The sequence below is a fragment of the Triticum aestivum genome, chromosome 3A (assembly GCF_018294505.1).
Source record: "Triticum aestivum cultivar Chinese Spring chromosome 3A, IWGSC CS RefSeq v2.1, whole genome shotgun sequence".
Lineage (NCBI taxonomy): Eukaryota > Viridiplantae > Streptophyta > Magnoliopsida > Poales > Poaceae > Triticum > Triticum aestivum.
In genome coordinates this window covers 576,677,186-576,704,848 of record NC_057800.1, presented here as the reverse complement: position 1 = coordinate 576,704,848, position 27,663 = coordinate 576,677,186, and the positions used below count along the sequence as shown (strand labels likewise).

The 27,663-nt window shown below is 44.8% G+C and overlaps 2 protein-coding genes across 8 annotated transcripts; both read right to left on the bottom strand.

Annotated features, from left to right (window-relative positions):
* Nucleotides 1-16,748: 16,748 nt before the first annotated feature.
* LOC123062331 (cytochrome P450 98A1) lies at nt 16,749-18,769 on the bottom strand. The gene is made up of 2 exons (XM_044485797.1): nt 17,731-18,769; nt 16,749-17,558 (listed from the first exon to the last, which is right to left on the bottom strand). The coding sequence occupies exons 1-2, from the start codon at nt 18,610-18,612 to the stop codon at nt 16,911-16,913; spliced, it is 1,530 nt and encodes a 509-aa protein (XP_044341732.1). The 5' UTR covers nt 18,613-18,769; the 3' UTR covers nt 16,749-16,910.
* A 695-nt stretch (nt 18,770-19,464) lies between these two features.
* LOC123062330 (pentatricopeptide repeat-containing protein At1g55890, mitochondrial) lies at nt 19,465-26,635 on the bottom strand. 7 transcript variants are annotated; one of them, XM_044485791.1, is made up of 5 exons: nt 25,099-26,635; nt 23,453-23,588; nt 22,333-22,393; nt 21,842-21,937; nt 19,465-20,027 (listed from the first exon to the last, which is right to left on the bottom strand). In XM_044485791.1, the coding sequence occupies exon 1, from the start codon at nt 26,573-26,575 to the stop codon at nt 25,121-25,123; it is 1,455 nt and encodes a 484-aa protein (XP_044341726.1). In that variant the 5' UTR covers nt 26,576-26,635; the 3' UTR covers nt 19,465-20,027; nt 21,842-21,937; nt 22,333-22,393; nt 23,453-23,588; nt 25,099-25,120. The 7 variants fall into 7 exon arrangements, with proteins under 7 accessions (XP_044341726.1, XP_044341728.1, XP_044341725.1 ...); XM_044485793.1 differs by lacking the exon at nt 23,453-23,588 and having other exon boundaries at nt 25,082-26,635; XM_044485790.1 differs by having other exon boundaries at nt 22,333-23,588.
* Between the last annotated feature and the right edge of the window lie 1,028 nt (nt 26,636-27,663).

Genomic DNA, 27,663 nt, shown 5'->3' with positions numbered 1-27,663 from the left:
CATTTTGGGAGGTGTATCCATCCCACCAACGAAAACGACTAAGAGTTCCCAATACTTTCCATGCATAGATATATCATAGGCGGTTCCCAAATAGAAAATAAAGTTTATTCCTTTTTCCACCATAACTTTCACTTTCCATGGCTAGCCGTATCCATGGTTGCCCTCCATACCAACACTTTCCAAGCAATTTATTATTTGACAACATAAAGTAAATTCATTTTTTTTGCATTTCGGGACTTGGCATCCCTAATACCCTTGCCTTACTCTCGTGCAATGACAAGTGAATAAACACTCATCTTGAGAATAACACATCTAGCATGGAAAATATTAGCCACCCCTCACCACTCCGCGAGCGAAACAAACACACAAAAGAGAAGTTTATTTTGAAAATTAGAGATGGCACATGAAAATTTGCTTAGAACGGCAAACGAATATCGCATATAGGTAGATATAGTGGACTCATGTGGCAAAACTGGGTTAGAGGTTTTTGGATGCACAAGTAGTGATCATACTTAGTGCAAAATGAAGGCTAGCAAAAGATTGGGAAGCGACCAACTAAGAAACGAATACTCTCATAAGAAAGCATTAAGCATAAATAACACTGAATAATGCACCATAAGTAGGATATAATTTTCATTGCATGATTACTGACTTTCGTGCATGCATAGGGAATCACAAACCTTAACACCAATATTCCTACTAAAGCATAATTACTCATCAAGATGACTCACATATCACATCATCATATCTCAAACCTGTTACTAAGAATCAAGCTTATTTTGTCCAATGATCTTCATGACATTTTTTTATTTATCCTTCTTGGATATCTATCACTTCGGGACTAATTTTCATGCGTTGCTTTTCATAAGCTCAAACGAATATAAGTGAAGGTCATGAGCATAAATTTTTTTTCTTTCTCTCAAAATAATTTAAGTGAAGCAAGAGAGAATTTCTTCAAAATTTTACTAACTCTCAAATAAAACTAAGTAAAGCAAGAGAGCATTTCTTCAAAAATAACAACGCACACCGTGCTCAAGAAGATATAAGTGAAGCACTAGAGCAAGTCCATTCCTCGTAAAAAATTTAAGTGAAGCATAGAGAGCAATTCTAACAAATCATGACATAATTTTGGCTCTCTCAAATAGGTGTGTCCAGTAAGGATTGATAACTTAAAACACAAAATAAAACAAGAAAATACACATATCATTAAAGACGCTCCAAGCAAAACACATATCATGTGATGAATAAAAATACAGTCTCGAGTAAAATACCGATAGTTATTGGAAGAAAGCGGGGATGCCACTCGGGGGCATCCCCAAGCTTAGTTGGTTGCTCATTTTTGGATAATAGCTTGGGATGTCGGGGCATCCCCAAGCTTAGGCTCTTACACCCTTCCTTCATCCATCGTAAGATAACCCAAAACTTGAAAACTTCAATCACACAAAACTCAACAAAGCCTTCGTGAGATCCGTTAGTATAAGAATAATAAATCACTACTGTAAGTGTTGTATCAAACCAATTAATATTTTGTTTTTGTATTATATCTATTGTATTCCAACTTTTCTACGGCAAAAACTCATCAAAGAAAACCATAGAGCCATCAAAATAAGCACACAACACAAAGAAAACAGAATCTGCCGAAACAGAACAGTGTGTAGCAATCTGACTATTTCGAATACTTCTGTAACTCAAAAAACTCTGAAAAATTAGGTTGACCTGAGAAATTTGTATAATTATCTACTGCATTTGGAATGGGTATTTTATCGCTCTGTGATAAAAAAATGAAAATTAATTTCGTGAGTGTAAAGTTTCTGTTTTTTCAGCATGATCAAACAACTATTGCCCAAGAAGATCCTAAAGGCTTCACTTGGCACAAACACTAATTAAAACACAAAAACGCAATTATAATAGCAACATAATTGTGCTAACACTCAAAAACAGGAAGCAAAAAAGCAAAAATAAATTTTATTCATTGGGTTGCCTCCCAACAAGCGCTATAGTTTTACGCCCTTAGCTAGGCATAGAGCAAGGATCTAAGTTTTGTCATCTTTGGTTCGAGATCCATAAGATACCCTCATGATTGATTCATATGGTGGCTTAATTCTAGTTCTAGGAAAGTGTTCCATATCCTTCCTCAAAGGAAATTGGAACTTAATATTGCCTTCTTTCATATCAATCACGGCACCGATAGTGCGTAAAAACGGTCTACCAAGAATAATTGGACAAGACGGATTGCAATCAATATCAAGAACAATAAAATCTATGGGCACATAATTCCTATTTGCAAGAATAAGAACATCATTAATTCTTCCCATATGCTTTTTAATAGTAGAATTCGCCAAGTGCAAATTCAAAGAACATTCTCCAAGATCAGTAAGACCAAGCACATCACATAAAGATTTCGGAATTGTAGAAACACTAGCACCCAAGTCACACAAAGCAAAACGCTCATAATTTTTAATCTTGACTTTGACTTTGATAGTAGGTTCCCATTCATCATGCAATTTTCTAGGAATTGGAACTTCTAATTCCATTTTTTCTTCAAGAGCTTTCATCATAGCATCAACAATATGTTTAGTAAAAGCTTTATTTTGTTCATAAGCATGGGGTGAATTCATAATGGATTGCAACAAAGAAATACAATCAATCAAAGAGAAACTATCATAATTAAAGTATTTGTGATCCAAAAGAATGGTTGCATCACTAGCTAAAGTTTTGACCTCTCCAAACCCACTTTCATCATTTTTATCAACAAGATTTTCACCCTCTAAAATATTGGGACGCCTTCTACCTAAAGTTGACTCTTCTCCAGTCTCTTTTTCATCATTCTTAACTTTACTAAACAAAGAATCAATAGAAGAGACACCAATCATTTTAAGATCTTCATCACTTTTATCCTCTAGTGAGATTGGTTTAGCGGCCATTTGATTTACTAAGGTGGCTTGTGCATCGGATATTTTTCCTAGCAAACTTTCGGCAAAAGCATACTTAGATTGGAGATTGCAAACTTCTCTACTGATATCACCAAGCTATTTTGTAATAGCATCAAGCACAACGGAGTGCTCCTTAAGTTCTTTAGTAAAATACTTATTATGCTTAAATTGTGTAGTCATATATTCCTTAGTACTTTTCTCAATTTCAAGAAAAATATTTGGGTAAGGAACATGATAATATTTTCTTTGAGGTATCATGATTTCGCAAACAAGAAAGCACACAAAAACAGATCCGGCAAGAAAACGGCGAACGGAAAAGAGAGGCGAATAAAACGGCAAATTTTTATGAAGTGGGGGAGAGGAAAACGAGAGGTAAATGGCAAATAATGCAAATTGCGAGGAGATGAGATTTGTGATTAGGAACCTAGTTATGATGAAGATCCTCCCCGGCAACGGCGCCAGAAATTCCTTTTGATGTCACTTGAAGCTACGTCGGTATTTCCCCAAAGAGGAAGGGATGATGCAGCACAGCGGCGGTAGGTATTTCCCTCAAATATAAAACCAAGGTTATCTAACCAGTAAGAGAACCAAGCAACACAACGTAAACAGCCCCTGCACACAAATAACAACACCTCGCAACCCGACGTGTTAAAGGGGTTGTCAATCCCTTTCGGGTAACGGCGCTAGAAATGGTGCGTGGACGGGAGATAAATTTATGATAGATTGAAATAATAGATAGCAAATAAAATAAAGTGCAGCAAAGTATTTTTGTATTTTTTGGTTTAGTAGATCTGAAAATAAAAAGGTAGACCGCAAAGGCAAATATATGAAAAAGACGACCCGGGGGCTGTAGGTTTCACTAGTGGCTTCTCTTGAGAAAAATAGCAAACGGTGGGTAAACAAATTACTGTTGGTCAATTGATAGAACCTCAAATAATTATGACAATATCTAGGCAATGATCACTACATAGGCATCACGTCCAAGATTAGTAGACCGACTCCTGCCTGCATCTACTACTATTACTCCACACATCGACCGCTATCCAGCATGCATCTAGTGTATTAAGTTCATGGAAAAACAGAGTAATGCAATAAGAACGATGACATGATGTAGAAGAGATCCGTTTATCTATGGTGGTAGATATAGATCCCATCTTTTTATCCTTAGTAGCAACGATACATACGTGTCGGTTCCCTTTCTGTCACTAGGATCAAGTACCGTAAGATCGAACCCACTACCAGGCACCTCTTCCTATTGCAAGATAAATAGATAAAGTTGGCCAGAAAAAACCCAAATATCGGAGAAGAAATACGAGGCTATAAGAGATCATGCATAAAAGAGATCAAAGAAACTCAAATACTTTCATGGATATAAAAAGATAGATCTGATCATAAACTCAAAGTTCATTGATCCCAACAAACACACCGCAAAAGAGTTACATCATATGGATCTCCAAGGGACCATTGTATTGAGAACCAAGAGAGAGATGAAGCCATCTAGCTACTAACTACGGACCCGAAGGTCTACAAAGAACTACTCACGCATCATCGGAGAGGCACCAATGGAAGTGGTGAACCCCTCCGTGATGGTGTCTAGATTGGATCTGGTGGTTCTGGACTCTGCGGTGTCTAGATGAATATTTCATCGACTCCCCTAGGGTTTTGGTAATATTGGGGTATTTATAGAGCAAAAAGGCGGTCCATGGGGCACCCGAGGTGGGCACAACCCACCAGGGCACGCCTAGGCCGCCTGGCGCACCCTGGTAGGTTGTCCCATCCTCGGGACTCCCCCCAGGTGCAACTAGGGCCCAATATCTTCCATCTGGTCCATAAAAAATCTCCGTAAAGTTTCGTGGCATTTGGACTCCGTTTGATATTCATTTTCTGCGATGTAAAAAACATGGAAAAAACAGCAACTGGCACTTGGCACTATGTCAATAGGTTAGTACCAAAAAATGATATAAAATGACTATAAAACATCCAAGATTGGTAATAAAACAACATGGAACAATAAAAAATTATAGATGCGTTGGAGACGTATTAGCACTACGACAATATGACAAGAGGCGTAAACTGTGGAGGGGTCGCCGCACACGGCTAGGAATCAATGGTGTGTGTTCTAGCGGTGCCCTCCCCACATATATATAGGTGGGAGGGAGAGGGCTTCAAGGGGAACCTACAAGTAGGATTAATCCTACGTGGGCGCCTGCTCCAAGTCGGCTTCCCCCCTTCCATATCCATCGGAGGTGGAAGGAAGGAGAGGGTGGAGGGGAAGGAAAGGGAGAGGCCGAATCCTCCCCTTTCCTTCTCCCTTCCCTTCCTTTCCTTCTCCTCCTATTCAGCCTATAGGCGGTGCACCAGACCCTTTTGGGTCTGGTCTATCCAACTCTTGGCCCATTAGGCCCATATAGCTTGCTGGGGGTTGCCCGGAACCCCTTCTGGTGACCCGATACGTACTCGGTACCCCCAGAATGCTTCCGGTGTCCGAATACTATCGTCCTATATATGAATCTTTACCTCTCGACCATTTCGAGACCCCTCGTCATGTCCGTGATCTCATCCGGGAATCCGAACAACATTCGGTCACCAATTCACATAACTCATATAATACAAAATCGTCATCGAACGTTAAGTGTGCGGACCCTACGAGTTCGAGAACTATGTAGACATGACCGAGACACCTCTCTGGTCAATAACCAATAGCGAAACCTAGATGCTCATATTGGTTCCCACATATTCTACGAAGATCTTTATCGGTCGTACCGTAATGACAACATACGTTATTCCCTTTGTCATTGGTATGTTATTTGCCTGAGATTCGATCATCGGTATCCTCATACCTAGTTCAATCACGTTACCGGCAAGTCTCTTTACTTGTTCCGTAATGCATCATCCTATAACTAACTCATTAGTCACATTGCTTGCAAGGCTTATCACGATGTGCATTACCGAGAGGGCCCAGAGATACCTCTCCGATACTCAGAGTGACAAATCATAATCTCGATCTATGCCAACCCAACAAACACCTTCGGAGACACCTATAGAGCATCTTTATAATCACCCAATTACATTGTGATGTTTGATAGCACACAAGGTGTTCCTCCGGTATTCGGGAGTTGCATAATATCATAGTCAAAGGAATATGTATAAGTCATGAAGAAAGCAGTAACAATATAAAACTTAACGATCATTATGCTAAGCTAACGGATGCATCTTGTCCATCACATCATTCTCTTAATGATGTGATCCCGTTCATCAAATCACAACAAATGTCTATGGTCAGTAAACTTAACCATCTTTGATTAACGAGCTAGTCAAGTAGAGGCATACTATGGACAGTTGGACACTTTGTTTTGTCTATGTATTCACACGTGTATCAAGTTTACGGTTAGTACAATTCTAGCATGAATAATAAACAATTATCATGATATAAGGAAATATAAATAACAACTTTATTATTGCCTCTAGGGCATATTTCCTTCAATAGGCTATGTGATGATGTTGGATCATGGAACAACAACCGATTGAAATTGGAATTTCATCAGAAGTTTTATCATATGCATCTAGTTCATTATGATGGGAGTTATATATATATATATATATATATATATATATATATATATATATATATTGGCCTTGTGAAGGAGAAAGTATCGCTCAAGCTTGGTGAAAGATCATGGATGTCTCCTAGCGCTTTAAAATAATTACGGTTGAGGCTTGAAAAAATGCAGAATAAGCCTGGCGGTTAATTTGTCAAGCACAAAACCTACAACAACTAGGCTCACCTATGTGCACCAACAACTTATGCTAAGCAAGATAAACAACTAGGTGATAGCAATATATATGACAAGAAACAATATGGCTATCACAAAGTAAAGTGCATAAGTAAAGGGCTCGGGTAAGAGATAACCGAGGCACGTGGAGACGATGATGTATCCTGAAGTTCACACCCTTGCAGATGCTAATCTCCGTTTGGAGAGGTGTGGAGGCACAATGCTCCCCAAGAAGCCACTAGGGCCACCGTAATCTCCTCACGCCCTCGCACAATGCAAGATGTCGTGATTCCACTAAGGGACCCTTGAGGGCGGTCACCGGACTCATACAAATGGCAACCCTTGGGGGCGGTCACCGAACCCATACACTTTGGCAACCTTGGGGGCGGTCACCGGTACCCGTCAAATTGCTCGGGGCGATCTCCACAACCTAATTGGAGACCCCCAATGCTTGCTCGGAGCTTTACACCACAATGATTGAGCTCCGAACACCACCAACCATCTAGGGCACCCAAGGCACCCAAGAGGAACAAGCTCAAGGGTACCAAGCACCCAAGAGTAATAAGCTTCTCAACTTGTAACTTCCACGTATCACCGTGGATAACTCAAACCGATGCACCAAATGCAATGGCAAGGGCACACGAAGTGCCCAAGTCCTTCTCTCTCAAATCCCACCGAAGCAACTAATGCTAGGGAGGAAAATGAGAGGAAGAACAAGAAGGAGAACACCAAGAACTCCAAGATCTAGATCCAAGGGGTTCCCCTCACATAGAGGAGAAAGTGATTGGTGGAAATGTGGATCTAGATCTCCTCTCTCTTTTCCCTCAAAAACTAGCAAGAATCCATGGAGGGATTGAGAGTTAGCAAGCTCGAAGAAGGTCAACAATGGGGGAAGAACACAAGCTCAAAGGATAAGGTTCATTGGGAAGAAGACCCCCTTTTATAGGAGCTCCCGAATCCAATTGTTATGTGCTCAGCCCGCACACGAGCGGTACTACCGCTCCACGAGAGGTACTACCGCTTAGCATGGTCAAAACACCCCAATGAGAGAGAAAAACACGAGCTGCAAAACTGCCAGAGAGGTAGAGCAGTATGAGCGGCACTACCGTTGTAGCCAGCGGTACTACCGTTGGCCGCAGCGGTACTGCCGCTTGGCCCAGCGGTACTACCGCACAAGAGCGGTACTACCACTCCTACTGCCGCTGAACCCAACACGAGAAGAGCAGGACCAAAAATCGAGGTGGTAGAAGAGCGGCACTGCAGCGGTACTACGGCTGAGAGCTCCAAGCGGTACTACCGCTTGGGCTCGCGGTACTACCGATGGGACCAGACAAAAGCCACTCTCAAGAAAACAAGAACTGCCATAACTTCTGCAAACGAGCTCTGAATTGAGAAAACTCAAGATTTTGCTATTTTGATGCTACTCGTCGTCTTGTATCCAACAAGCTTGAGTTTGCTCAATTCGGAGCTCGTTTGCAGAAGTTATGGTAGTTCTTGTTTTCTTGAGAGTGGCTTTTGTCTGGTCCTAGCGGTAGTACCGCGAGCCCAAGCGGTAGTACCGCTTGGAGCTCTCAGCCATAGTACCTATGTGTATCCTACAGCTCTCAGCCGTAGTACCGTCGTCTTGTATCTAACAAGCTTGAGTTTGCTCAATTCGGAGCTCATGTGCAGAAGTTATGGCAGTTCTGGTTTTCCATGGAGTTTACTTGCTTTCGTGGAAGTGGCTTAAGGATGGCGCCAGCGGTAGTACCGCTGGGCCGGAGCGGCAGCACCGCTTATCACCACAAGCGGTAGTACCGCTGTCCCACAGCGGTAGTACCGCCCATGGCCATAAGCGGTAGTACGGCTCTGATTCCGCGCTGGTACCGCCTCGACTCGAGACGTGGTTTTCTCGTGTCGGGTTCAGCGGTAGTAGGAGCGGCAGTAGGAGCGGTAGTACCGCGGCTACCACCACCCCTAGTGCCGCTCAATGGCCCTCCTCTCTGTTCCTTCTCCCTGTGCTCGTGGTATGCGTTGTGCGCGGTCCCAGCGGTAGTACCACCGGGCCGGAGCGGCAGTACCGCTTATCGCCACAAGCGGTAGTACCGCTGTCCCAAGCGGCAGTACCGCTGCGGCCAATGGTAGTACCGCTGGCTCCAGCGGTAGTGCCGCTCATACAGCTCCGCCACGCACTCTGTTTCGCTCCGCTCTCCGTGTTCTACCTCCCGGGCGGTAGTACCGCTCCCCTGAGCGGTAGTACCGCTCCCCTGAGCGGTAGTACCGCTCGTGCGCGGATTGAGCACATAACGGTTGGATTCGGGTGCTCCTATAAAAGGGGGTCTTCTTCCCCATTCAACCTTATCCTTTGAGCTCGTGTTCTTCCCCCATTGTTGACCTTCTTCGAGCTTGCTAACTCTCAATCCCTCCATGGATTCTTGCTAGTTTTTGAGGGAAAAGAGAGAGGAGATCTAGATCCACATTTCCACCAATCACTTTCTCCTCTATGTGAGGGGAACCCCTTGGATCTAGATCTTGGAGTTCTTTGTGTTCTCTTTCTTGTTCTTCCTCTCATTTTCCTCCCTAGCATTAGTTGCTTCGGTGGGATTTGAGAGAGAAGGACTTGGGCACTCCGTGTGCCCTTGCCATTGCATTTGGTGCATCGGTTTGAGTTCTCCACGGTGGTACGTGGAAGTTACAAGTTGAGAAGCTTATTACTCTTGGGTGCTTGGTACCCTTGAGCTTGTTCCTCTTGGGTGCTTGGGCGCTCTAGACGGTTGGTGGTGTTCGGAGCTCAATCATTGTGGTGTAAAGCTCCGAGCAAGCGTCGGGGTCTCCAATTAGGTTGTGGAAATCGCCCCGAGCAATTTGACAGGTACCGGTGACCGCCCCCAAGGGTTGCCAAAGTGTACAGGTTTGGTGACCGCCCTCAAGGGTTGCCATTTGTACGGGTTCGGTGACCGCCCTCAAGGGTCCCTTAGTGGAATCACGGCATCTTGCATTGTGCGAGGGCGTGAGGAGATTACGGTGGCCCTAGTGGCTTCTTGGGGAGCATTGTGCCTCCACACCGCTCCAAACAGAGATTAGCATCCGCAAGGGTGTGAACTTCGGGATACATCGTCGTCTCCGCGTGCCTCGGTTATCTCTTACCCGAGCCCTTTACTTATGCACTTTACTTTGTGATAGCCATATTGTTCTTTGTCATATATCTTGCTATCACATAGTTGCTTATCTTGCTTAGCATAAGTTGTTGGTGCACATAGGTGAGCCTAGTTGTTTTAGGTTTTATGCTTGGCAAATTAACCGCTAGGTTTATTCCGCATTTGTTCAAGCCTAAACCGTAATTATTTTAAAGCGCCTATTCACCCCCCCCCCTCTAGGCGACATCCACGATCTTTCAGACGTTGTGTACCTGAGCATGAATAGGAATAGATCCTACGCAAGTGCCAATCCGAGTCCTATGGAGGACACCATGCTGGAGATAGAACTTCACACAAGGTATTGCAATCGGGTTTTATTGGCCTACTCTCTTCAAGGATGCTCGTAAGTTTGTCTTGTATGGTGATGAATGACAAAGAATTGGTAATATTAGTAGACGTCAGGAAATGCCTATGAATTATTCACTTGTTATTGAACCATTTGATGTTTGGGGCTTTGATTATCTGGGACCTTTTCCTTCCTCTAATGGGTATACACATATTTTAGTTGCTGTTGATTACGTTACTAAGTGGGTAGGAGCTATTCCAACTAGTAGTGTTGATCATAACACTTCTATTAAAATGCTTAAAGAAGTTTTTTTCGAGATTTGGAGTCCCTGGATATTTAATGACTGATGGTGGTTCACATTTTATTCATGGTGCTTTCCGTAAAATGCTTGCTAAGTATGATGTTAACCATACAATTGCATCTCCATATCATCCTTAGTCTAGTGGTCAAGTAGAATTGAGCAATAGAGAGATTAATTGATTTTGCAAAAGACTGTTAATAGATCTAGAAAGAATTGGTCTAAGAAACTTGATGATGCATTATGGGCTTATAGAACTGCTTATAAGAACCCTATGGGTATGTCTATGTATAAAATGGTTTATGGAAAAGCATGTCACTTACCTCTCGAACTAGAACATAAAGCTTATTGGGCAATCAAAGAGCTCAACTATGATTTCAAATCAAACTTGCCGGTGAGAAGAGGTTATTCGACATTAGCTCGCTTGATGAATGGAGAACCCAAGCCTATGAGAATGCCAAATTGTTTAAAGAAAAGGTTAAAAGATGTTATGACAAGAGAATACAAAATCGTGAGTTTAATGTAGGTGATCATGTTTTGCTATAAAACTATCATTTAAGATTTTTTTTGCGGGAAAGCTTCTCTCTAAATGGGAAGGTCCTTACATTATTGAGGAGCTCTATCGTTCCGGTGCCATCAAAATCAACAACGCCAAAGGCACAAATCCTAAGGTGGTAAACGGTCAAAGAATCAAACATTATATCTCAGGTACTCCCATAAATGTTGAGACCAACATAATTGACACCGTAAAACCGGAGGAGTACATAAGGGACACTTTCCAGAACTTTTTAGACTCCGAAAAGGAATAGGTATGTGGTACGGTAACTAAACCGACTCCAAAACTGTTCTAATGGCAATTTTTTCCCGTTTTGGAATATTTAAAAGATTAGGAAAATTAAAAGTAGTGCAAAAGACGCACGAGGAGACCACAAGGGTGGAGGGCGCGCCCTACCCCCCTGGGCGTGCCCCCTTGCCTTGTGGCCACCTCGTGTGCCCTCCGGACTCTGTTTTCTTGCACGATACTTCTTTTGGTTGGTAAAAATTCATTATATACTCTCCCGAAGGTTTTTACCATCGTACCACGGCAAAATCCCCTGTTTTTGTTTTGAGCTGTTTTCTGCTAGAGTTTTTCAAGGCCAGGCATCATGTCTTCCCCCTCCTCCGGCAATGGGGATGACGATGCTTGGCTGATGAAGATAGAGATGAAGAGAGAACTTGGGGAACCAACGAGGATGATAAGATCAAGAAGGCCGCGGGAGATCAAGTTTCGGCGGTAGAAAAAGAAGACATCCTTCAGCCATACTACAACCATCTTACCCCTACTGAAATTGAAGCTTTCAAGATCATTGAAATAGTTCCTTTGCAAAATAAATATCCCACTCGTGAAAATATTCTGTTGCAAGAGCATATCACCACCCTCCAGAGCATCATTCGTAGACTGGAGTATCTCCTACGCTCGAAGTGTGGCACTACTACATCAACAACTCCATCATCACCACCTCCGAAGAAAGAGACATAAATACATGGGTATGGGCACTCCCCTTGGCAACTGCCAAGCTTGGGGGAGGTGACCTGGTATCGTATCACCATCACACCTTTACCTTTATCATTTTCCTTAGTTTGATCCTTTTGGTTATATCTTGATCTAGTAGAATAAAGTTTTTAGTATGATCTAGCTTTGAGTTTTGCTTTATGTTCTATCTATGTAATCGAGTCCTGAAGTCATATAATAAAGAGTAGTTTTGAGTTGAGGGCTTTGCTTTCTTGCTATGGTCTTGAGGGAATAAAAGAAAGAATAAAAAGAAATAAAAAGATAATATATTGATCTTATGGAGAGTAATGACTTCACATATAAAGAGTATGATGAATAAAATTTGTTGGGAGTTGACAAACATATTTTTGGCCATTGTTGCAATTAATAGGAAGTAATAAAGAAAGAGGGGCTTCACATATAAATATACTATCTTGGACATCTTTTGTAATTGTGAGCACTCATTAAAATATGACATGCTAAAAGGTTGATGTTGGACAAGGAAGACAACATAATGGGTTATGTTTTCTTATATCCGAATAGAAGTTATATTGTCATGGATCCTCCAACATGTTGAGATTGCTTTTCCCTCTCATTCTAGCCAAATTCTTTGCACCAAGTAGAGATACTACTTGTGCTTTCAAACATCCCTTAAACCAGTTTTGCCATGAGAGTCCACCATACCTACCTATGGATTGAGTAAGATCCTTCAAGTAAGTTGTCATCGGTGCAAGCAATAAAAATTGCTCTCTAAATATGTATGATCCATTAGTGTGAAGAAAATAAGCTTTATACGAACTTGTGATATGGAAGAAATAAAAGCAACGGACTGCATAATAAAGTTCTTTATCACAAGCGGTAATATAAAGTGACGTTCTTTTGCATTAAGATTTTGTGCATCCAACCATAAAAGCGCATGACAACCTCTGCTTCCCTCTGCGAAGGGCCTATCTTTTATTTTTATCTTCTACCCTTATACAAGAGTCATGGTGATCTTCACCTTTCCTTTTTACACTTTTTCTTTTGGCAAGCACTATGTGTTGGAGAGATCCGGATATATATATCCACTTGGATGTAGGTTATCATCAACTATTATTGTTGACATTACCCTTGAGGTAAAAGGTTGGTAGGCGAAACTATAAGCCCCTATCTTTTTCTGTGTCCGATTGAAACTTTGTACACATAAGTATCGCGTGAGTGTTAGCAATTGTGAAAGATTAAATGATAGTTGAGTATGTGGACTTGCTGAAAAGCTCTTATATTGACTCTTTCCGATGTTATGATAAATTGCAATTGCTTCAATGACTGAGATCATAGTTTGTTAGTTTTCAATAAAGTTTCTAATTCACACTTTACCTTGTGAACGAATTGTTACTTTAGCATAAGAAATTACATGACAATATATGTTGCTATTCTAAAGATGATCATGATGCCCTCATGTCCGTATTTTATTTTATCGACACCTCTATCTCTAAACATGTGGACATATTTTTCGATATCGGCTTTCGCTTGAGGACAAGCTAGGTCTAAGCTTGGGGGAGTTGATATGTCCATTTTGCATCATGCTTTTATGTTGATATTTATTGCATTATGGGCTATTATTACACATTATATCACAATACTTATGCCTTTTCTCTCTTATTTTATAAGGTTTACATGAAGAGGGAGAATGCCGGCAACTGCAATTCTGGACTGGAAAGGGAGCAAATATTAAAGACCTATTCTGCACAACTCCAAAAGTCCCGAAACTTCAGGGAGAATTGTTTTGGAATATATAAAAAATATTGGGCGAAGAAAGCACCAAAGGGGGGCCAGCTGCCATCCACAAGGGTGGAGGGCGCGCCCCCTGCCTTGTGGGCCACCTGGCAGGTCCCAGATGCCCATCTCCTGCTATATGGTGTGTTTTGACCTAGAAAAAAATAGAAGGAAGCTTTCGGGACGAAGCGCCACCGTCTCAAGGCGGAACCTGGGCAAAACCAATCTAGGGCTTCGGCGGAGCTGTTCTGCCAGGGAAACTTCCCTCCGGGAGGGGAAAATCTAAGCCATCGTCATCACCAACGATCCTCTCATCAAGAGGGGAGCAGTCTCCATCAACATCTTCACCAGCACCATATCCTCTCAAACCCTAGTTCATCTCTTGTATCTGATCTTTGTCTCATAACCTTAGATTGGTACCTGTGGGTTGCTAGTAGTGTTGATTACTCCTTGTAGTTGATGCTAGTTGGTTTATTCGGTAGAAGATCATATGTCCGGATCCTTAATGATAATTAATACTCCTCTGATTATGAACATGAATATGCTTTGTGAGTATTTATGTTTGTTCCTGAGGACATGGGAAAAGTCTTGTTATAAGTAGTCATGTGAATTTGGTATTCGTTCGATATTTTGGTGAGATGTATGTTGCCTTTCCTCTAGTGGTGTTATGTGAACGTCGACTATGTGACACTTCACCATGATTTGGGCATAGGGGAAGGCATTGGGAAGTAATAAGTAGATGATGGGTTGCTAGAGTGACAGAAACTTAAATCCTAGTTTATGCGTTGCTTCGTAAGGGGCTGATTTGGATCCATATGTTTCATGCTATGGTTAGGTTTACCTTAATTCTTCTTTCGTAGTTGTGGATGCTTGCGAGAGGGGTTAACCATAAGCGGGAGGCTTGTCCAAGGAAGGACAGCACCCAAGCACTGGTCCACCGACATATCAAATTATCAAAGTAGCGAACGTGAACCATATGAGCATGATGAAAACTAACTTGACAATAATTCCCATGTGTCCACGGGAGCGCTTTGCTTTATATAGAGTTCGTCCAGGCTTGTCCTTTGCTACAAAAAGGATTGGGCCACCTTGCTACACCTTAGTTACTCTTGTTACTTGTTACCCGTTACGAATTATTTTATCACACAACTATCTGTTACCGATAATTTCAGTGCTTGCAGAGAATACCTTGCTGAAAACCGCTTGTCATTTCCTTCTGCTCCTCGTTGGTTTCGACACTCTTACTTATCGAAAGGACTACGATAGATCTCCTATACTTGTGGGCCATCACTCCTTCCAGGTACACCAGTAAACTCCACCCTTCCAATCAGTACTAATGATCTTGCAACTCCTGTCAAGATCCTTTGAACCAGATGGCAAAAGAGGCGTGGCTCGATGGTTGAATAGGTCCTGGTCCGCTAGTCTAGTCCGACAAACCTAGGCGATAATTGGGAAGACAAGGCGGCCCTGGAGGATCGCTTTCCTCACTCGACGGCTTGGGGGCAAGCCGTGTCTCAAGGAGAGGGGGATGTTAGCAGCCCAGGCAGGCTGGCTCCACCAGGCAGTCACTCCATCGCTGCCTCACGACACCAACGAGACAGGAGGCCCAACCCGCGCAACGTTGGGCCGGAATGGGCCAACTGAGGCCCGGGCTCACTTACAAAACCTACCACGGACAAAGGACTCACCATCCAGAGGATCACGGCAGAACTGGCGGCGGCAACCCTAGTTATCTAGTTCATCTAGTTTCCCCTACTGCAAGAACTCCAATTCATGTAACTGAGATTTGTATAAGCTACTACTTCAGTGAGCTATATTAGATCGATCCACATATCCCGCTCCTCACAGGCTACAGAATGAACTAACGGGACATGTTGCGCGCATGTAAACCAAGAACCCACCAGCATTTGGTGGGATACTCGTGGTCACAAATAAAGCTCTAGTTCCCGAACATCCATGGTACTTGTATCTAGTGGCATTTCTATATCATCAATCAATCAAGTGGCAAATATCTGAATTGTGCTTATCGTCTTCACACTGGAATTAAACAGTCTTATGTAAATATTCTCTGAGATTTTAACGCTCAAATACCCATAAACTGTTTTGTTGAAACAAATTCTCATATCCTAGGCTCTGCATCTAGTGTCCTTGACGATTGTTAGACTTAGGGTTCGTTTAGGGAAATGGCTCAACCATCTAGGAGTGGCGTTGCACATGTATTTATAAGGTGTTACATGTACAAATATAGGGTATATGCCAGAACCTACAAACCAGTATAGATACTAGGTCTAACACGCTCCCTCAATCTCAACCGTGTCCCGCAGGTTGTTATTGTGCCGGCAAATCTCAAACAAAGGTAATGGGCAATGGCTTTATGAAGATGTTTGCAAGTTGATCTTTAGAAGAGATGAACTTGATCTGAACTAGCTTCTGCGAAAATTCGCAGGGACACGCACCTGCGCAAACTTCTGTTGTCGTCGATCTGCGCCATGATCTGTGCACATGTTTGGACAGAAAATGATTGAAAAATAGATGAAAATTCTTTAACTGTCTGAATACGGGACAATGTACATGTATATTTTATATGAATACGTCCGCAGATCCTTGTTATATGTCTGCCTACCTATGTGTATCCTACAGCTCCCATTCTGTTGCACACACTGTTCCATGACTTCCCTTCACTGTTCATCTTCTTCTTCTTCTTTCTCTTATATTCCACGACTTCCCTGACAGAATTTGAATCGATGTTTGAGTGCTCTAGAAGCTGAGTTGATTGCAGCTAGGGAAGGTATGGATCTATCCCTGAATTGGTGCGATGGCCCTATTCACCTTGAAGTGGATTGTTTGGAGATGGTGAATGCGTGGAAGAAGAAGAAGAGGCAAGACCTTTCTGGAGACATGGCAATCGTAGTGTTGTTTGGCTATATGCTCTGGTCCTGAGGACGTTGAGAACTTGTGTCTCCCTGATTGTAATCCTGGTGATTGAGTAATACAAGTTCTATCGCAAAAAAGAAATCATATTGTACCACGAGTATATTCATGGATTAACAACAAAATAAATGCATAGGTACCGATAGTAGCTACGAAGAACTCGAAAAAAGACACGTCAACACTTAATTTGAAGCATGAACTCTGAACCACCAGGAGTCCCAGGTCGCTCACATCTCGGCGGCCACCCGCTTGTAGAGCTCCTCCTTTTCGAGGCGCGGCGTGGCGACGACCTGCAGCGGCGTGCGCATGAAGGTGATGAGCCCGGGGGACTCCATCATGTCGATGTCCTCCGGCCGGGTCCCGTCCGGCAGCGCCCAGGTGAAGTGGTGCAGGAGGTGGCCGATCATGGACGCCACGAGGTTGATCCCGAGCTGCGCGCCGGGGCACACCCGGCGGCCGGCGCCGAACGGCAGCACGCGGTAGTCGCACCCCTTGATGTCGATGTTGTCGTGGAGGAAGCGCTCGGGCCGGAACTCGAGCGGGCTGTCCCACGCCTCCGGGTCGCGCGCGATCGCCCACACGTTCACCGTGACGCTGGCTCCCTTGGGGATGTCGTAGCCGGCGACCTTCACGGCGGCGCTGGCCCTGTGCGGCAGCATCAGCGGCGTCGGCGGGTGCAGCCGGAGCGACTCCTTGACGATGGCCTGCAGGTAGGGCAGGTTGGGGAAGTCCGTCTCCGACAGCACCCGGTCGCGGCCGACCACCCGGTCCAGCTCCTCCTGCACCTTGTGCTGCACCGTCGGGTTCCTCACCAGCTCCGCTACCGCCCACTCCACGGTTATCACCGTCGTGTCCGTGCCGGCGGTGATCATGTCCTGCTCGATCGCGTGCACACACATATGAATGATCGAATCAATCAAATCAAATCGCGACAATAATACGGAATAGAAAAGGTTTGCTTTGGTGTAGTGGTTATCACGTCGGTCTAGTGATTACTACTAATATGGAATGGCGGCATTAATTCAATTCAATTGATTGATTACCCACCCAGAGGAGGCCAATGACGGTGTCGTCGCTGAGGTCGTACTTGTCCCGGAGCGTGAAGAGCGCGTCGACGAAATGCTGCTTGCTGGCGCCGCTCCGCTCGAGGGCGCTGGCGTGCTCCTCCATGATCTTGACGGTGAGCCGATCGCGCCGGTCGCCGTGGGCTTGATAGGCCACCTCGTCGACGGGCGTGAGCCACCGGAGCCACCGGATGTGCTCGGCGATGGACAGCGACGCGCCGATCTTGATGCCGTTGTTGACGATCTCCTTGAACTCGCGCCCTTGCTCGTCCAGCTCGCCGGCCGCGGTCAGGAACCGCTTCCCGAAGGCGAGCCGCGTGATGTTGTTGAAGCCGACCATAGCGAGGAACTCCCGCACCGCCACGGGCCTGCCTCCCTTGCCGGCCGCGTGCACGGACTCGACCATGGCGGTGACCTCGTCCTCGCGGACGGGGCGGAGCGCCTCGAGGCGGCGGGGCGTGAAGAGCTCGAGGTTACAGAGCTTGCGCACCTTGATGTAGTGCGGGCCGTAGTCGGCCCAGATGAGGTCCATGCCGCCGCGGCTGAAGCGCTCGGAGGAGCGGTTCCGGGAGCGGTCGGCCAGGTGCTGGTCGTGGGTCCTGAGCACCTCCTGCGCCAGCTCCGGCGTGGACACCACCACCATCGGCGTCGAGCCGAACCAGACCGTCATGATGGGCCCGTACCGCGCCGCCCACTCGGCGAAGCACCGGCAGCGCACGGGCTGGATTTGGAAGAGGTTGCCCAGCACCGGCCACGGGCGCGGCCCCGGTGGCAGCCTGCCGAAGCGGAGCCGGCTGAGGAGGAGCGCCGTGACGGGGATGGCCATGAGGGCCAGCGCCACCGGGAGCAAGGCGGCCGTGTCCATGCCTGACTCTTGGGCTCTTCTCGCCCGGAGTGGGAGTGGTGGTAGGTACGGGAGCTCCGGTGGACTGTGAACTTTCCTGGTTCAGCTTGGTCAGCATGCCTGTGTATTTATGTGTATGGACACACTCCTGCCTGGCTACCTACCACCGCGCGGCTAGTATACTTCACAACCATTCCATTTCCTGGTTCATCCGTGCTTGAGCTCATGGTAGGCCCTATGAATCGACGGCGACGCTGGTTTTAATGTCTGACGAGCGTGGTCCTTCATAAGTCGTACTGTTACTCACGTGTACGCAGGAGACCCGGATGGAAGTATCCTGGTAGCGAATCGTCCACGTTGTCGTCTCCACGATGATCATCTCAGGTCTGTTGTTTGCATCGAGAGGGGTACAAAATCGGTTAATGCGTCGTCTTCTCAGGATGCAGACTACTCTGTTCTGTTCCTCTGGAGTCGATCGCGCATGGTGGCCGTCGGATCTATGAATGGCATCTCCATCTGCACTGCACGGCCGGGGGTGATCCTCCTCCTTTTTCTAAAAAAAAAAATCTGCATCTGCACTTGCGCTGTGCAATATCTGAAGTGGAGAATTACTACAGACAGGAGGTTACGGGCTGATGTTGGCCCAATTAAAATCAGGAAGTGGGGTCAGTTAAAATCACGAGGAGGAGAATCTACGGTGGAGAGAAGGACAAATCCGTCCGTAGAACCAGCCTGTAGTAGTTTTCCGTAAGTGTACGATTTTTGTTAGTGCAGCGTCTGACCTGTGACGCAGTCACATATTTTACGAGATTCAGGCGCGGAATCAGATTTTTCACTGTTTGCGTTGCACGGCACCCCGCCAGAAAAAATAACTGTTTTCATGGACCATGTTAACATATTTCCTTTTTTTTTCTCAAATACGCATAAGCGTAGACGTACAGTTACTACGTTATTGGAGTTCACATCCATTACAAGTACGGGAACAACTAAATGTCGTGTGCTCTTGTTCATGGTCATTTTGCAGCCCAAGGCAGCTAATCAAAAAGTGCCTAAAATCTTAAACTGTTGACAGGTTGCAGGATGCTAAATCTTTTTTTGTTCGAAAAGGGTCCCAAAAATCCTTTTTCTTTCGCAAAAAAATAATAATGAAAAGGGGTCCCCAAAATCCCAGCAGATAGACTAAAACTACTACCGTACCACCTAGATCGAACAGCTAATGAGAATGAGCTCTCAGACAGAGCCCAAGTCCGTCGCGCCCAGGGACGATCTTGCTCCCCCTTGCCAGGCGATCCTCAGGAGCTCTCCTCTTCTTTTGTCCAGCAGTTGCAAGCAATGCTTCATCATCAGTAGTTGTCCCTCCGAGCACAGAATCAGCCATTGATGAAGTAGCTGCTTATCTTTCCCAGAACAATCCGGGTGTCTTTCCAAGATACTCCCTGAAAACATACATCATTACGTGTTGTCCATAAACTCCACAAAGTAGCAACAGCAACAATGCTAGAAATCCTTTTTTTATTATTACAGTCCCACAAACAGGCAAGATCAGAAACTCAATTGGGGGCACTAAGATCAAAAACCTCAGAAACACTCTGCAAAGTGTGTTCTGCGACAATGCACCCACACAGTAAATGGTTGACAGATTCTGGTTCACTACAAAATAAGCAAGAAAGATCTTCAACTACTTGCCTTTTACTCAAATTATCACGAGTCAGAATCTTATTATGAATAACCAGCCAAACAAATACTACAAGGTATCTATTTGGAACTTTAATTTTCCCGAACTTATCCCACACAGGAGTGTCACCCCCTCCCCAATTGATCTGGGATAAAAAGATTTAGTAGTATAAGAGGCAGAGCTATCCAGCCTCCATACAGGAATATCCGCAGTATTAGAGAGACGCCTGCAACAAATGTACCAGCAAGTCCCATTGCTCCAAAAAAGATTCATCAACACATCTATGAAAGGTTAGTTTCAGGGAGACCCCATCCCACACCTGCTCAACAGTTGCATTCTGTTCTTGAAATAAGTCACAGATATCCCAGAATTGGGTTTTTAAGGAGACATCCCCAACCCAAACATCATGCCAGAAAAATACCTGATTACCATTACCAACAATCCATTTATAGAAAGGCCTCACCCCAGCTAAAGCCCAAGTCAACCCTTTCCAAAATGGGGAACCCACCTTTGATAATTATAGTCCACTAAGGACACCCAATTCGTTCTAGCCCAAGAGGCTAGCAAGGACATACTAACTTCTCTCAAGTTAGGAACTCCCAGGCCACCATATTGTTTCCTCTGGGACACAAGTCCCCAATTGGCCAAGTGATATTTATGAATGTCCCCCATATTCCCCCACAAAAAGTGAGCCATCTGGGAGGTAATAGCTTTGATTGCCCACTTAGGAAATTTAATAATGGTCATAAGATATGTAGGGATGCTGGCAATGCAAGTACGAATAAGCACCAACTTAGCTTCATAGCCACGCAGCCTCCCATTCCATCCACAAATTCTTTTGATAATTTTATTAATCTAAGCTTAGCAAAATGTAAGGGAACCCCCAAATATTTCAAAGGGAAATCCCCTTTCTTGCAGCAAAAAATCTGGGCCAAACTCTTAGCAATCTCTTCCTCCACATTAACAGTTAGCAAATCACATTTGTTGAAGTTAAATCTTCATACCAGACAAACCCTCAAAACAAGAGAGAAGACACTTAACATTTCTAGCATTATTTAAACTAGGCTCCAAAAACAGCAAGGTATCGTCAGCATATTGCAGACTGATAATCCCCCCAGAAATCACATGGGGGAAAACCCCAGAAATATTCTTTTTAAGAGCAGCTTTTTGCAGAATCTTAGAGAACACATCAGGCACCAAGTTAAATAATACTCCCTCCATTCCAAAATATAGTGCGCCCGCGCTTTCCGAGGTCCAACTTTGACCATAAATTTAATCAACGAGACCAACTGCGACGGGAGAAAAAATTATATAATTGAAAACTTCTTTCGAATACGAATTCACTGATATAATTTCTGCTCCCGCCGCAGTCGGTCTTGATAGTTAAATTTACGGTCAAAGTTGAAGCACGGGGATAGAGGAAGCACTACATTGTGGAATGGAGGGAGTATGGGCGAAAGAGGGTCCCCCTGCTTGAGCCCTTTACCACTAACAAACAAAGGACCATTATGATCATTAAGTCTAACAGAAAAGGAAGGCCTAGCCTTAGCACATCTCTCACTATTTTTCCACTACCTTGACAGCCTAGCCTTGGCACATGGTTTGCTCTCGAGTTCATGTGCAGTATTAAGTCCCAATGTTGAAATCCTTACAAGCTAGCAGTGTGTGTACCTGACCAGAAATTGAGAGAAGATACACAAGTATTGATCAAATTTACCCATTTACAACCAAAGCAAATGCAGTTCTCTCATACAACTTGCTCAATGGCTGCTATCTCCTGAGCCAAGTGTACAACAGGCTGCACTCACCACAAGACCAACCATAACTTGATGGTCACAAGGCATGCATAGCAAGTAGAATTAACTTAACAAGGTTATTAGTATGTTTCTTCTGTGTTACTTAAGAGTCTAAAGCTTGAGCATGCACATTTGATCCACACAGGAAAAGGATGCAAGTTTAGGTTAGGTTACATTTGTTTACAGCTTAAAAAAAATGCAAGGTTCTGTTGCTTTCTGACCGGAGAAAATTAGGCCATAGATAAATCTTGGAGGTGTGCAGTTTATTACCTTGACAACATAGCACACAGACGCATGCCACTTCAACATCTCACGCAATCAGCGTGATTACCTGACAAAACGACAAAGCTCAGAGTAAATTTCAGGACAACAATGATCCTCATAAATTAAATAAAATTTGTGCATGGAGAGTGAAAAGAACAATATAAATAAGACAATTGCTCATAACTCAAATATAAAACCTAGATGGATAGATTGTGTCCAGAATACATACCCTCTTGTTAAAAAAATATTTTATACACTTGAAATAAAATCTAGTGTACGAGCCTGCACCAAATCAATAAATATGCAATACGAGTAACCTAAAAAATAAGATAGATACAAGCACTTGTTCTGAACTAATGAAACTGAATCAACTATGCAACCAGTATCCTGTAAAATAGAATACGAGCTCAAATATTTCAGACCAACTTTCTCATAGGAAAACATTTTAACCAAACATATTAGGGTCAGGCATCCATACATTAATAAACATAACAAAAAAACATTTATGTAGGTGCAGTCATCTCAACCTTCCACGTTAATTCAGCACGAAAGCATAATCCATTTATCTGCGTTAGATGACAAGAATAAGAAATAAATGGAAAGGAAAGACAATCTGCACGGAGTCTCCGTCAAGAATCTCATTGTCACCCAATAATGCTCTTTCTTTATTTTAGATCAGTTTGTAGTACATTCACTCCCCACAGCATACTTCATTTCCAAATTGGAGGGAACAGTACATTGTTCTTGGGCTCCCGAATCTTAAGAAAATCTAGCAAGATATCTACCCATCCAATAGAATTTTCCAAGGAAAATATGCATTCATATGCAAATTCATTATCATGGCAGGAATCACCTAAGCAAAAAAGCATAAACGAGGCTAAATTATTTTCGACGCTGAAAGCATATACCAACTGAGATAGTCTGCAGCTCCTCAATCAATCAATTCTGCTTTTGAAATCAAATGTGTGCCATATATCTGAAGGGACAAGTACATATTACTCAATAGAAGATCTCTCCGATTTTCTAACTGACTTAGCTAGTCAGTTAAAGCTAAGACTCCGTGCCACTATTACACGCAGGCAGCAAGGGAACACAAGCAAAGGAAGCCAACAAAATAACACCATACCAGAAATATTGTACAAGGACAGGCGCAGAGGATGAACCACCATATCTGAAGATAATCAAATAGAGACAAAGGCGACAGCGTTGGAGAAACCAACAACCACTGGTCAGTGCTAGCACACGCACGAACCCAAATCAACCTGAGGAAGACACACATCAGTACATTTGTGCACAAGCAGGCTACAAAACGAGGCGAGGTGAAATCAAACAGAAGCTAGTCACGATCCTCCATGGGAAGTGGGAATGAGGAAGTGGCTTTCTGCTGCTCGTTGACGAGCAGCGGAGGGCCACGACGCCCCTCGCCGACAACAACCACCCATGTCTCGAGAAGCAAATCCTCCTATTTTCATACAACCACTACTGATATCTGGTCAATCATTATCATCACATAAAAGGGGGGGGGGGGCTATTCAGCTCGGGTTGGACAAGCAGCACCACACCTTGCTGCATTGATGAGGGGCCGTAGGGGAGTAGCAGCGCCATGCCTTGCAAGGAGCAGCAGGTGTCCGCCTAGTCGCCAAGAGGAGAATGCCGATGGAGAAGCGGATTAAGAGGACAATTTCTCCGGTGGCCGGTGCCAGAGGAGCCTAGATGAGGTGCTGGCAGCAGCCGCCACTTTGGGGAGTAAGGGAGGAAGATGCGTGTGAGAACAAGAAAAGGATACTCTCTCGGTTGACCAACAGCAAATGGGCATACGACACGTAGGCCAACATGATAGACAACGAGCGCTTACTTTTTTCCCAACGCGTTTCTTTCTCTCTTTCTTCTCTTTTTTCTGTGGGGGACACGTGGCGTAGCTATTTGCTCGCCCAACAAGTCGCTCTTAATGGGTGTAATGCTTCTTTCATCCATGAAGAGGGGTCCAGTACCAGCGGCGCTGTGATCCGCGATGCTGCCAGTGTGCTAGTGGTGGCCAAGAATTTCTTCATCGGTCCTGCGGTGGACGCTCACACTGCTGAGGCTTTGGCGTTGAAACGAGGCCTTGTGCTTGCTCGGGGCCTCAGGATTCACCACCTTATTCCCAATCGGATTGCAACTGGTGGAATGTATGAACAATGGATATGGTTCTCCATCAATTGCGGCACTCATTTATCGATGACTGTTTTGATGTTTGTAGGGAGTTCGGGAGGGTCTCTTTTGTAAATTGTGCACGAAGCTAACTGCGTGCCTCATGAACTTAATTAGCTGGGATAATCTAGTTTGATGCAACGAGGAATATAAGCACAAGCAAGGCATTGAAGATAAGAATAAAGGCTTCCTGTGGATCTCTTCTAAAATGGATAGAAAGATTTTCAGTAAGTATTACCGGACAGGGCAAGCTTAACCAATAAAAAGGGCAGCCCTGTGCATGTAGCTCCCGCTTGCGCAGGGTCCGGGGAAGGGTCCGACCACTTTGGGTCTATTGTATGCAGCCTTTCCCTACATTTCTGTAAGAGGCTGTTTCCAGGACATGAACCCGTGACCTCATGGTCACAAGGCAGCATCTTTACCACTGCGCCAAGGCTCCCCTTCGGCAAGCTTAACCAATACCATATTAAATTAGTTTAACCACTACTTTAACTAGCATTGTTTTTGTTCCATCATGCCAACAGAAGAAATAGAGTAAAACAGGTCATGGTGAAATTAGGCTTACATCAGTAGAAGACTGACCTATGAATTTTACTTTTCAGTCTTATCTTCCACTTTCACACTCCTTTTCTCCTGATATTGATTCTTCCTCATCAGTTCCAGCACTAGGTGGCATCCTCAAACCCTTCCGATGGTAGTACTTCTGCCAGTCGAGCTCAACAAGCTTGGTGGCCTCCACCAACCTCGATGCATCTACCAATGCATTCACTACATCCTGCAGCACACCCCACTTGACTCCAAAGAACCTTTTACTGCCAAAGATTTCATAACAGTACCTCAGTGCACAATCCAGCTCTCCAGCCTGCAGAAGGTGTGGCATGAGAGTCTCATATGTCACCTTATTTGGGGCACACTGATTCTTCATCAAATTATCATACACCTTCTTGGCCTCCTGGAACCTCCCTGCTTGGCAATATCCTCGAATCAACTCATTGTAGGATACTATATTGGGTTTTGGCCCGTCCTTGTCCAACCTCTCAAGCACAGCAGCTGCATCATCAATCCTACCTTGTGCAACCAAACCCCGCAGCTTTGCATTGTAGCACTTTGCGTCTGGCTCCAAATGACTCTCCTTAATCATTTCCCATACCGCCTCGGCTTCATCATTACGGCCACTGTTGTGAAACCCATCCAAGAGCGAGTTGAAAGTAATAATGTCAGGTGAAACACTGTGCTTCTTCATGAGATGAACAGCATCAAGAGCGGCTGAGAGGTCGGACTTGTGGCACAATGTGCGGATGAGTGCGTTGTAAGAGTATACGTCGGGAACAATGGAGGGGTGGACGGCTGGGATCTCCTGGAATGCAGCAGTGAGCGCGTCAAGATCTCCGGCTTTGGCGTAAGCGGCAAGGACGGCGTTGAATGTCATGGTGGACTTATGCCGCGCAGGAAGTTGATTGAAGGTTGCGGCCGCTTGGGTTGGCATGGAGGCGCGGCCGTAGAGGCGGATGACGCGCGCGGCGAATTCCGCGGTTGAGGTCTCGAGGAAGGGCTTCTGCGCGTCGATGATGGCCTGGATGCCGTCTGGGCGGCCGAAGGAAGTGAGGCGGCTCACCGCTACATCGTACAGGTGGTGCTGGTCGCGGAAGCGCGGCGATGCGGAGGAAGCTTGGACGAACATGGAGACCAGCTTGTCAGGGTCCCGCTGCCTGATGAGGGCCTTGCGGATACGGCGAAGGGGCTTCCGGAGGATCTGGTCCGCGTCGGGCTCGGCTTTGGGTGGTTTTTCGGTTGGCGGGGAGGGGGAGAAGATGCTGAAGAGGCCGTTTGCCCGGCTGGAGGCGGTGGCGACGGTGGCGGCGGCGGCCGCCGCGGCGGGGGAGGCCATGGGAAGGGGGCCGAATGGGGGCGAGAGGAGTGGAGCTGAATGGGCGACGGAGGGCGTGGCCGCGCCCTTGATCTTGCGATTGCGTTTGGGTTGTTTTACTCTTGGCGAGGGAGAGGAGAAGATGCGGGAGAGGCTGTTTGCCCGGGCGGCGGCGGCGGCGGGGGAGGCCATGGGAAGGCGGCGGATGGTAGGGTATGGCCGAATGGGGCGAGAGGAGTTTTTTTTTTTTCCTCTTTTTTTTAGACAAGTATGGGGCGAGAGGAGTGGAATGGGCGAAGGAGGGCTTTGCCAGCTCATCGATGATGCTCCGCTTCTTAATTACGCCGTCAAAATGTCAGCCCGTTCACTGTCTCCCAGGCTCTCAGCCCAGTCCGGTCCAACCCAACCACAAATAAAGCCTCGGACGCAAGACCGACCCGAGCCGGCAAATTTACACGCAAGTTCATCGATTTTGGAAATAAGTTCACAAAAAAATGTTCATCGATTTAAAAAAAAGTTCATTGATTTTTTTTTAAAAATCACAAATTTGAACCCTAACGTCAATGCCCCTAAGGACCCGCTCCCTAAAGCATCATATACCAAATCTCGCCACATAACGAGAAACTCTAACCTCATCATCCCAAGAAGACGGTAGTAATCTACACCGAAGTTTCGTCGACTACGTCCAGATAGACGAAAAGACAAACTCGAAGATAATTTTAGATCAGTTTGTAGTACATCCACTCCCCACAACATACTTCATTTCCAAATTGAAGAAAACAATGCAGTCCTCTTGGGCTCCTGAATCTTAAGAAAATCTAGCAATATATCTACCAATCCAATAGAATTTTTCAAAGGAAATATGCATTCATAAGCAAATTCATTACAGTTTTGCTAAAGCACATCTAGATGTACCCTAAGTATTGCACATCTAAGTCTCATATCCTTGATTTTACGCGGAGATTTGTGCAAACATTTTCTTTTCTCTTTTTTCTTTTCCTTCCTAGTTTGATTGAGCCACTTAGATGTGCAATAACTAGGGTATATCTAGATGTGTCCTAGACAAACCCTTTTACATAAGTTACACACTTGCTGACATGGGCAGATGTGATTGGGACCTAGGGGTGAAGTGGGCCCACTCCATAAAATTCAGGGGCGTTTTCGTATTAAGTTGGAAAGAGTCCATTGGAGCTCCGTGTATGTAGCATTTTTGCAAAAGACAACCTCCTGTTAGTTGCTCTCCCATTTGCCCGCTAAAAGCAAGAGGACAAATAAGAGGG